Source organism: Corvus brachyrhynchos, unplaced genomic scaffold, assembly GCF_000691975.1.
Source record: "Corvus brachyrhynchos isolate BGI_N302 unplaced genomic scaffold, ASM69197v1 scaffold202, whole genome shotgun sequence".
Taxonomy (NCBI): Eukaryota; Metazoa; Chordata; class Aves; order Passeriformes; family Corvidae; genus Corvus; species Corvus brachyrhynchos.
Window position 1 is genome coordinate 4,883,069 of NW_008238132.1, and position 12,259 is coordinate 4,895,327.

Here is a 12,259-nt window from a genome sequence, read left to right on the forward strand (position 1 = left end):
GTGCTGTAAGGTTTCCCCAGAGTCTTCTCTTCTTTGGGATGAACAAGCCCAACTCTCTGAGCTTATCCTCAGAAGTGCTCCAACAATGATGATCTTTGTGGCCTCCTCTGCACCTGCTGCAGCAAGTCTACGTCCTTCTTATGCTGGGGGCCCCAGAGCAGGACACAGTAATCCAGGAGGGGTCTCGCCAGAGAGGAGCAAAGGGGAAGAATCCCCTCCCTTGCCCTGCTGCCCACACTGCTTTTGATGCAGCCCAGGACATGCAGTTTGGCTTTCTGGGCTGTGAGTGAACTTTGATTGGTCACAGTCAGTCTCTCAGCCAGCAGCATTCCCAAGTCCTTCTCAGCAGGGCTGCTCTTGATCTGTTCATCCCCCAGTCTGTGTTGATACCAGGGGTTGCCCCAAGCCAGGTGCAGCACTTTGCACCTGGTCTAGAGCCTCATGAGGTTCCCATGGGCCCACTGCTTGAGCTTGTCCAGGTCCTTCTGGATGGCCCCCTTTCACCCAGATGGGGCATGTGCAGTAAATTTATCTTTCTTTTCAGGGGTAGGGATTTTTGTTTACCTTGGTTTGCCCTTTGCAGTTTGTGGCTAAATTTTTTCTTAATTTTGTTAGGTCATTAAGTGTTGCTTCCTCTAAATGCTAGGAAAAGCCGAATTAGAGGACTGTATATGGCATTTTAAACAGGCTGTGAATTGGTTTTGCTCTATCCACACTTCTAAGGCTGCTCCTCAAAAAGTCACTTCCTCCACATGATTCAGTGTTATGTGCTACAGCAGCATTTTAACAAAGGATCTAATAATTACTTTGGTAACGATATATTAATGCATTTCAGAAAATCAGGCAAGAGTTTGGAAATTTGGTTTTTTCCCGCCCTCAGCAGCATGTTGTACCATCAATGCATGATGTGGCCATGATTCCTCTTCCTCTGAAGCATCATGTAAGAACTGTGGTAGAATATCATGCACTACTGTCACACTCATACACACAGCTCTGCAAGTGACTCTCCTGAGGGAAAAAGCAAACTGTAAGGCAAAGCAGCACAGCACTGGTGTCTATCCCCAACCCTCCTTCCCTCCTCTGTTGTTCTGTTGTTCTGTTGTTTATTTGATGCAGCCTTGACGAGAGCAGTGATTTTAGCAGGTAGGTCTGCATTATCTGACACATTTCCTCTGCTTCCAGCACCTGAGGTTGTTGCATCACATGAAAGGGTTTCCTGTGGATCATCGGCTTACAGCATGGGAAAATACCTCCCTTTATCAAATATCAGTACATTTGCTTCATGTCATGAGTGGTTCAACAGCTGTGTATTTTCCCTGTCAAGTGTGGAATTCCCCCAGTATTCTCCTACTCATTCACACTATATTGTTGGAATAAATCCAGTTTCCTGTGCTTTAAAGTTTTCCTTTGAGTGAGTAGGACTCGCTGCTTGGTAAGTTTTCCCACACTTAGTTATTTACATGCCCACTGCTCATTGCTGATTTGCTGTTCAGAGTGGGCAGTCACTCCTCTTGCCATTCTCTGCAGAGCACTGAAGCCAGGAATTCTTCCATTAGCTCCACACCAGTCCTCAGAAATGACTGATATGGGTTTGGCAGCACAGTTCCCCAACAGGAGCTGGGAGAGCTTCATGTAATAAGAATACAGAGTTCATTCACTAAATTATTTCCCAAAAACAATAAACCATTCTCCCATTGTCTCTGCTTGCTTGCTAAGGGGGAAAAAATGCCCTGAAATCAAACTGCTACTGTTCAATGTTGTACCAAGAAAAATATGCCTCAGCAGGTTGCCAGGATTTGTTGAAACTAGACATTGTTACAAAAAGCTACATACACTTCTCTTTTTTTCCATTTGTTGTACAGAATAGTTTGGAGTAGGCAGTAATTTATATTTCCTTGTTTCAGCTGACTTTTTTTCCCCGGATGAGATTTTCTCCCAATTACATGTAATTCCCTAGTAAAACGTTTATACCTTTCTTATATTTATTTTCTGTTGAATACTGAATGTTAAATTTGAAATGCTGCACCTGGGAAAACATATAAGTACTTTGCAATACAAAGTTCTGTTTTATATAGATGTGCAAAATGTGTCTGATCTTCCAAAAATGTGGTGTTTAGCACTGAATACAGATTTCAGGTGTAGTCGTGGCTAAAGTAGAAGTTTGGTGGAAACTGAGGACAAATCTTCCAAGATTAAAAATGAATCAACTCATGTTTTAAAGCAGTTGAGTTAAACACACAAATGACATGTTTATGTGGCATGAGAGATTATAATTGTGGCATTTAACTAGGACAGTGATGTGGGATGACAACAACAATAAGTGTATGTATGTAACAAAACTTACTTTTTCAATATACATGTTTAAATGGACTAAGTTGTTTCTCAAATGCTCTGGTATCTACTGGGGATTCCCTGGTAATAGCTGAACTCTGTCTCAAAAAGACCCTTGGCCATTTGTGATTCCTTCCAATTCACATCTTAGTTTTACCAAGAAACCCATCTCTGCAAGCCAGAAAGGAGCTGCTGCATGGTTTAGCTGTGTCCCCATATAAATGGAGGGAGCTTTGGAAATTAAAGTACACCTCAGCTTCTCAGCCTAATTGCCACAAAATGTATCTATAGTTCAAGTATGTATACTGAAAAAGCAAGTTTTACACGGAAGAAAAAGGAGGAATACACCTTTGGTAGCTGAGATACGACAAAGGGGTCAAGGGTCCCAGTAGGCAAAAACATGGGCTCTCTTGCAAAGAGCAAAAAAGAGCATAAGACAACCTAGACCTTGGATGATAGGAAGGTGTTTTTATAGAAGGGAACATTTCCCCCAGGTGTAGCAGTAAAGGGAGTACTATACACAGCCCTTGCATGCAGCTCAGTTAAATTATATTAAACTACTTCAAAACATGTACAAAGAAGCATAGAATTAATTTGAGATACTGAAAATTACTGAGATTTATGAAAAGGAACAAGGAAGATGTAAGTTCAAAGTATTTATTCGAGATGAGTGAGTCATTCTGTACATTTGTTGATATGCAGAAACTGCCCTAATACCCAGGGAAGTAATAATGAACATCTTCATTGGTCAGAAAGAAAAACAAAGGTGTGATATTTTTGTTTCCTTAGAAGGTTTGTATTGTTTGCTAGAGCTGTTTCCAACTGGTAATAAATGCAAGGCTAAACTGTGGTATCAGAACCATGGCAATAGATGTCAAAGTGAACTTAGTCAAAGTCGTTTGCGTGGCTAATATGAAACACATTTTGATGCATTAATTGTTCCGGAGCAGAAATAATTAGAAACTGAAAATGAAAACAAGATAATATCAGTGGTAAAAGGCATACTTAAGGGTACACAGTCTTAATACCCCAAAAATGTTGGATGTTGTACTGCTTTTGGGGGGGATACATTAAGCTAAAACTGTTGGCCGGATCTGGCAAGCAATAGATTTGGAAGGCCTGAATTATTTAACCCCTCAAGAAGACAGCACATCAGTATTTTTACTTATGTCATTATATTTGAGATAAAGTAGACTCGTTTCACTTGATGGATGAATAAACTGACATTAGGAATCATGCAAAATAAAAGAAGAGTAGTTAAATGCTGAAACTAACAATAACACAGTAAATTCTCCAACTTTTCAGTTTGGACCCTTTCTGGAAGACACATGCATAAAATGGATGTTATTTTGCTCTGTGTAGGGATAAATAGTTGTAATGTTACAGTAATCCACTACATACTCAATAAGACTCAATATTCAGGACACACTGTTACTATAGCATAGGATATTGAAGTTTTTATTTCTACTTTATTGCTTTAATGAAAGCAGCCTGGTTGATATTATTGCAAAGGAAAAAGACTGAGCCAAAAGACTTGAGGGACTAAAAATGTTGAGAGAGAGCCTTAATGAATCAGGATATTGCTTAAAATAACTTTATATAAAGTGAAATAAAATATTAAGGGAAATGTAAATATACATTAATATATGAAGATAATAATAGTACTGCATTTTAAGCTTTTCTTTCCTAAGATAATATATAAGCAGTTCAATATTTTTCACAGTAAACAGTCTTCATTTTATATTCATGAGTAAAGGTAAATCTAAATTATTCAAGACAACACCCTAAATAAAAAGCTACTTTCATAGAACAGATAAACATTACAAGTTATGTCCAAGCAGAACTACTACCTTAAGCGTAAGAGTAGAGAAAGCACTGTAAATTCTTCAAATGCCAAGCATATAATAAAAAGAAGGTAAAGGAAAATGGCTACTGTTCACTACTATTTTAACAAGAATTTTTAATACGTTGTCATTTATGTTGAGTCATCTTAGATCATTAAGCACTTAGATGTTAGATGGCTGAATTAGTTAAAATCCTCTAGACAATAAATTCCTCTATCATCAATCATCTATAATGCATGTCTATTTCTTGAGGGTGAGTTGTTCCATTTTAAAAGCTTTCCAGATGTGGAACTCTCTTTACCTACTCACACCTCTTCACTAACATCTATTAGACCACTTGAAGTCAGATTATTTGAAGCCCAGTTCCGAATGTACTTGTTCCAAAGCCTTTTATAGCTGGACAGTCTTTGTCCCCTTTGTCCCCCATGCCAGAAAATCCTGGCAGACTCTAACATCTTCTATATGAGTTTCCCACACAACAAAATACAGGCCATCAAAGCTTTCAGAGCTCCTTAGCAAGTTGCAATAAAAAGGGATGTGGATAAAAGATAAAAGAATTTTGGTCCCTCAGGAGTGCGAATATACACCAGTATTTATTTCTCTGCAGGAAAAGCAGCATATATATCCCAATCTTCAGAGACCAAATGAAATATAAAGGAACTTCCCAAATCTTGTTTGGTTGACTTCAAGTAACTTTTTTAGATAAAAATTGACACATATTTTGAAAACACCTGGAAGCGTCAGTAACTTTCCTCCTAACAGCTAAGTTATTCCTGAACAGCTAACTTATTATTGTGGCTATTAGCTGAGGCCATAAAACGAAAGAGAGAAAAACTTCAAAAAAGAAAGAAACCCCTAAGGCCTGACCCAGCTATCAGGCTATTTAAAATTTGTAGCATTTCCACAAAAAAAGCTGCCCTGCCTGGAAAAGATTACCCACATTCTAGCTTTTTTAAGTTTGTCACATGATGTTTTGTAATTCTGCTACTCCAAGACACTTTCTTAGTTCTGCGGCCTTCTTCTCCAACTGCTGAATGTTCCAGTGCCATTGTCTTTTATTTGAATGGACTTTGTTCAGTTGACAATGCAAACGTTTTAAAATAGCATCATATCTCTTATTCTGTACCTAAAAAAAAAAAAAAAATCACTTCGAAATTTCATTCAAGTAAAACTATTTACAGAGGTGAGTTCAGCTCACCTAATTCTGTCCCAGTATATATTCTGGCATTTGACCAAGTCACTCCACGTTTACTTTTAGCTACTGAAGAGACAGAGACATCTAGGAAGCCTTTCATCTGACTTATTTCAGATGGCTGGTTTAGGACAACATGAATCATGCCTCACTTTCCCATTAAGGAAAGAAAAGCTACGTTCTACTAAGACCTTAAGTGCAGAGTTCAGTGTGGGTATCTGCTCTGTAGATGTCTAAAATTTAACAGAGTAACTACCACCCAAGGACTCAACATGTCACAGCTCTGGCAAGGCTTTGCACATGGAAGATTTCAGGCTCCACACTGAGAGGTGAGAAAGAAGATATTTTCATTCTTTGACAAGCATGTTTTGGTATAAATGAGAATAGAAATGAGGTAACCTCGATGGCTGTAGCAGCACCTTTGTAGCTGCACTGCATTTAAAATGGTACATTTTCCTTAGACAGGCAATACTGCGGCAATGCAGGACTGTCAATTCTGCACTCATTGCTGCCTTGCGCAGAGAAGAATGGCCGCTGCAGACAATACTCTGAAATATGCATTCTTAAATGTAAAAAGAATGAAACATTCACTACAATAAAAATGGAAATAGCAGGAATTCCCTTAATGAAATTTGGGCTTACTTACCATTGTAAATGGCATATGAGTGGTAGTGTATAATTATTCTTGTGTCTGCTTATTGAAGCATTATTACACTGTATTTCACATGCACATGATGGTGTACAGCTGCATCAGAACCACAGCACTGCCAGTGACTTCCTGAAAATCTCGCTGCCTAAATTTCACAAATAACTAGGAAATTTCCTCACTGGTACTCTATAAATTACACTGCCTTTTTTTATTGGTGATGGTTTGTCTTCCTGCATGTTACCTCACTGGCCACTATAATTGTTTGCAACTTTTCAAGGGAAGCTGTCAGATTCATTCATCTGAATGAGTGCTTGGGGCATCTGCATCACCAGGACTACGTTGTATGACACTGAAATATCTATTGTCTAAAGCATCAATATTATCTGCTTTTTTTAGAAATGAGTCTCTGGCATTATTTGGAACAGTCTGGCACATCTGCTGAGGGAGGGAGCACTAATATGCTTACCGGAGACTGGGGAGAGACAACATTGTGCTTTTCATTGGGTCTTGTGTACATGAAAGTCAAATACTGGAAAAAAATTGTCTGGGCACTCGTGGTATCTCCACCACCAGGGTTGTTTAAGGACAGGATAGGCAAGCATCTGCCAAGAGTAATATAATCACACACTGACACTGGGGAAAGACGTCAGCAAGGGAATAGACAGTCTTTCAGGTTGTTTTTTTTTTTGTATTACTTTTACATAACAACAAATTTTCAATTATTTGTGGATATCTTGAATTAGTCCTTATGACTGAAGCTTTGACCCTAAACAGATAACCACCCTGATTTATTGCTGACATCCCTGTCCAAGGCTTGGAACAGGATCTGCTTTTCAAGATATGGGTGATGGGGCTGGTGCTCAGGAAAGAAAGAGAAGGTCCACAGGCTGCTTTAAGAGTCAGAATCACAGAATATGCTGAGTTGGAAGGAACCCATCAGGATCATCAAGCCCAACTCCTGGCCCTACACAGGACATCCCCAAGTGTCATGTGCCTAAGAGTATTGTCCAAATGCTCCGCGAACTCTGTCAAGGCTTGGTGCTGGGAACACTCCCCTGTGACCACTCCCCTGGGGACCCTGTTCCAACCACCCTCTGGGTGAAGAGTCTTTTCCTGATATCCAGCCTAAACCTCCCCTGACACAACTTCAGGCCATTGCCTCGGGTCCTGTCAGTGGTCACCACAGAGAGATCAGTGCCTGCCTCTCCTCCTCACAAGGAAGTTGTAACTGCGATGAGGTCTCCCCTCAGTCTCCTCTTCTCCAGGCTGATCAGCCCAAGTGACCTCAGCTGCTCCTCATAAGGCTTCCCCTCAAGGCCCTTCACCATCCTAGCTGCTCTCCTTTGGATGCTCCTAACAATTACATCAGATGTCAGCAGTCTGTAGCTGAATTCCACCACTGCAGCTCAATAAAACCTCATCCATGTGCCTAGTATCTCACTTTATTCCTGTGCTTGAGTTTTCTTTCCCAAGTTGTGCTGAGGACTGCTGGGTATAAATGTCCCTGTCTATCCACTGTCAGTTCTTATATGAAAAAATGGACTGTTTTCAGGAGAGTTCTTAACAGAAAATAATACCCTGAAGGGTTTTGGGTTTGAAGCTGCTTCCTTCTGAGACAAAAAATTCATATAATACAAAAAACTGAAGAACAGGTTAACCTTCACTATTTCATTAAATTGATTTTGATAACAGAACAGAACATTATTTTTAGGCTACCTAATTTAAATTTAGGTTTAGAGAACTTTCTTAGGATGATGTTGCCTTGGTAATAGTATATTTTCTCAAATGCTGATTAGCAGACCTATTCTAAAGCAGCTGAATTTTGCTTTTCAGGTTAAAAATTCTCTCTGTTCTCTATCACATAAAAAAAAGATCCTCTCTTCCTCCTACATTTTACAATGGGCAATAGACATAACCTTAGATCAGGTAATCTTTATATTTTTAAGCTTTGCTCATTAAATTTCGTGGCATCTATTTGAACTGATAAGATAAATGGTATGAAACTTCCAAATGAAAACTTATCTAATCATACAGGGTATTTTAGTAAGGAACAAAACAAAAAATATAGTTCAATTATTTAAAAGAGAAGGTTTTAACTACTGATAAGAATTTTACCTTGTCAGCTAATTAGGAGCTGCTATGTTATTCCTAATTTAATGTCAGCTCAAATTAGGGAGATTCATGGGAAGTCCATTTTCTAGGTGCATTTGATTCTTCCACTGATGAGTTATCAAGTCATGAATAATCAAGTCAGCATTGAAATGTAAAGTATTTCAGAAGTACTACAGAAATTTTAAAATGTGCATTTTGCATTTTGCTTTACTACCAGTGACCTCTTTCTTTTTAGGGAATAATTCCAAAAGTTCACAGATTAACTTCTTCTTAAAAGACTTCAGAAGGAAATGTTCTTAACAATTAAGCTCTGAATTTCAGAAAGACTATCAGCACCCAGAATTTAAGACCACATCATTACTGCACATACTTGAACAATGTATAGCCAGCAATGGTGTATAAAGTACTTCAGACTTCATTCGCACTATCTACCTTCTGTCAGGAGAACTGCAGTTAAATTTTATTCAAATGACTCACCTCAATTTCTTTTCTAAGCTTAGCATGCTTTTTCTTCTCTTCTTCCAGCAGATCTGTTTTTTTATTGATGACATCTTTCAATGTTGTGATTTCGCTTTTTAAAAGTGTGATTTCTTCCTGCAGATGTAAGCAAGATACAGAAATCCACTCCTTGAAAGGTTGCACAGCACATCTATTAAACTTATTAAAAATGTCTCATTTTAACAGTCTCAATTAAGAGAGATGAGATCAAGATCTATAATAAACAACTTCACAATAAACCTATTAATGCTAATTAAAACGTTTATTTTGAAAGCATAATTAGAATTACTTATTAAGTATTTTATAGCATTTTTTTAGACCTGTAAGAATATATACTCTTGATATGAAATACGAAAGCTACAACAATACAGGACTTTGAGCTCATTTTGGTGGTCTTTGTTTAAAATGTAATTAACTGCAAAATGGAAGACTATTTAATGTAATATTTGAGATATGTTTTTCTTTCTCATAGAAAAGTACGTTAATTAGCTTTTAGTAATCAATATTGAAAGATCTGTAGTACAAACAAATTTTCATCAATTTACATTAACAGAGTACCATCAGATTTTCAGTAAAGTAAGTTACATCAAAGTTGAAATCTTTGATCCCATGTCAACTTCATCCTTGTGTTTGTCCATATATTGGAAAGAAAAATTCCTATGGGGTTGTTTTTGGTAAAAATTGCAATTGGGCCAAGTGAAAACAACAGTGTTAGATTAGAACACCAAACATATTTTTCCTCTCTTCTAATTTATATCACCATCTCATCAAATCTACCTCCTGCTGGCAAACAGCTCAAATTTAAATTTATTTTGTTGACAGCAAAGTTTAAAGGATATTGTATTTTTACCTGAAAAATGCAACACTATGGCAATCTTCCACAGAATTCTGAAAAGTGTCCATATAAGTTTATCCAAAGATAAAGCTTAATTTACAGCTCTGTAATATTTTCATATTTGAGTTCATTAGATCACACAATACAAACCTGTTTTTTACAATATTACACAGATAACAATAGCTGATGATATTTTTCACTGCATACTGAAGTAAAGATTTCTTCAATTAACACAGCATTATGAATTACCTATATTTCCTTGTAGTCAGTCCCTCATGAACCATAAAGATATTAGGCAAAATAATTATATTAACTATATCAAAATTATTTCCCATAAAATGAAATAATCAAAAAGGAAATAAAGTACCTGCACTTGTTTTATAACAGATCCTTCTGGATTCTGAAGATCACACATTAACTCCTCTTTCTTTGTCTTTAATTCTTCAACAACAGCTTTCTTTTTAGCAAGTTCAATCATAACTGGCATTTTACTTTCCGTCTCCCAAAACACATGTTTATGTTCCTTTATTTTTTCCCGATATTCATTGTTTCTTGCAAGTATCATCTCAAACTCCTCTTGTACTCTTTCTGCATCACACCTCAACTTTAAATTTTCAGAATACAGCACTCTGACTTGGGCCTCCAGATTTTCACACTGATATTGTGTCACTTCTATGGCATCATCTTGCAGATGTATTTCCCTTTCTGTTGTCTTTGTTTCTAACAGAATAGAATTCATTTCTTTTTCTAGTTCCTGGCACTTTGCCTGTAAAATATTTCAGCGTTCAACTAAGAACATTTTTTGGGGGAAGATATGAAGTGTCTAGTTAAACACTCTAATTCAATAGTCTTCTTTTTCACTTGTCTAAGGTGGTTTGAATGGAAGACTTAAATTTCTTATTATCATCACCTTAGAGGCACAACGCAAGAATACTAGTTTAGTCTTCTCCCCTTAGATTGAGTCTAAAATATGAAGTAAGATATCCTTGAACTCACTTTAAGTTCCTCACATTTACAAGATATATAGGACGTGGCAAATCAAACCAAATCCTAATGTCTGCTTAGAGATGAAACCTGGTGAAGTCCTAATCAGACTAAAAATAACTAAAGATGGCAAAAATCCCTTGCAAACCCACACAAACACATAGAGGAGTGTGTCAGGTGATGAAGCTTAACTAGACTGTTCAGCTGAGGTTTTTATTCCTGCCTTCATCACAGTAGTAGTTGAGAGCTGAATTAATCCCAGCTATTTTCAACCCCGCAAGAAATATGTATCTAGTCCTAAAAACTCCTCTACATAATCTCACTGATGAGAAGTGAACAAAACCAGGAAGTAGTACTTTAACCCATCATAAGAAATCACAGATTCATCAGGGTTGGAAAGGGCTTGTAATTACCTAGGGCTTTAAAGTTCTGTGGGTCTTTTTTAAAACAAATACGTTTTTAAATTGTTTGATCACAAATTATTATTGCAGCATCATCAGGCTATATTACAGGATACAGACAAAGCTTCTTGTAATGTGTGGCCTGTCCACTGACATTCCTAAGAAATACAAGATTTCACTCCTACTTCAGAAATGTTATCTTTGTGAAAAATTTCAGATAACAATTATTTCAGTTGTAGAGCTATGCACAGATATTATAATTGGAACTCTACTATTTCCATTTCCATTCTTCCATGCTCAAAAATATCAACTGGTATCATCTTTTCTCAGACTTATAAGTTAAGTTTCTCAACAGAAATTTGATCTTGAAGGTTAAATAATAATTGAAAGCTTAATAAATGAGGAAAGAAATGACCACAGATTTTTCACACAAACTACACGCATCCAGTGTTCTACAAAATAGTACTGAATAATACCAGTATTTATGACTACTTAGAATACCCACTTCAAACATAAGGGGTGAAAAAAAGAATTTTGTGTCAAAAAATACGGTAAGAAAAAAAATTCTATAGTCTGGAGAAAATCTGCCAAAAAAAAAAAGTTTTAAAATCCTTCCCTCAATATTTCTTAAGAAATTACCATTAAAAAAATTTCAAAAAGCTCTAACTTTGCATTTAGTTGTTGTGGGTTTGCTTTGTGGGTCCAGCTCAGTATTTTTGTTTTGTTTTTTTTCCAAGTAACAAACTTGGAAAACTTCACCTGCTGTAATGAAGATGTAGCTGTGTTGTGGCCTTACAAATGGAAATACATACTCACAGTTTTGGCTGAGCCTAAATGCCACACACATGAACAGAATAGCTGCCTTACACTTAAATGCACTCACCCATTAAGTACCATCAGCTTCTCTCGTTCATGGAAATACTTCCTCATCTAATGAAAAATAATTGATTAAACTACTCTAAACAAGGTTTATTACCTGCAATTGGAAAAGAACTGTTTTGCTTTTTTCTATGTCTGACACCTGTGACTGCTGCTGCTCAAAAACTCGTTTCACAACTTCAGCTAGTGGTGGGGAATTTTGCTTAGCCATTTTAAGCAGATGTGAAGAACTGGAGGGACAAGAAAGAAGTGAATTGTTTTAGCTTCAATCCGTTTAGTTCCTGTTGATAAAATAATATTAAGGGCTTTTCCGTGGGATTGCAGATCGATACATTCATTTGATCTGGTTCATTTTTAATCAGCAAGACCAGGTTACTCAAAGCTAATCACTGAGAATTAGAACACTTTTCTTGCAGAACCTCATAAAATAAACCACTGCGATGGTTTATTCCATCTTCGGCTTCTCTGCACGGCAGATCCTCAGTTTGCGAGCACAGCCGTAACTCTTGAAAGCACCTCAAGAGCGCCTTAAGC

The 12,259-nt window shown here is 37.2% G+C and overlaps 1 protein-coding gene across 1 annotated transcript; it reads right to left on the bottom strand.

Annotated features, from left to right (window-relative positions):
- Positions 1-3,014: 3,014 nt before the first annotated feature.
- Positions 3,015-12,209, bottom strand: CCDC122 (coiled-coil domain containing 122). Its single transcript, XM_017733593.1, has 3 exons — positions 9,829-12,209; positions 8,606-8,722; positions 3,015-5,301 (listed from the first exon to the last, which is right to left on the bottom strand). The coding sequence occupies exons 1-3, from the start codon at positions 10,198-10,200 to the stop codon at positions 5,137-5,139; spliced, it is 654 nt and encodes a 217-aa protein (XP_017589082.1). The 5' UTR covers positions 10,201-12,209; the 3' UTR covers positions 3,015-5,136.
- Between the last annotated feature and the right edge of the window lie 50 nt (positions 12,210-12,259).

Coding starts and splice junctions, on each gene's coding strand:
- CCDC122 (XM_017733593.1), bottom strand. CDS start 10,200: ATGAATTCTATTCTGTTAGAAACAAAGACAACAGAAAGGGAAATACAT. Junction 8,723..9,828: donor CTGTTATAAAACAAGTGCAG/GTACTTTATTTC, acceptor TTACATCTGCAG/GAAGAAATCACACTTTTAAA. Junction 5,302..8,605: donor AGCTTAGAAAAGAAATTGAG/GTGAGTCATTTG, acceptor TTTTTTTTTTAG/GTACAGAATAAGAGATATGA.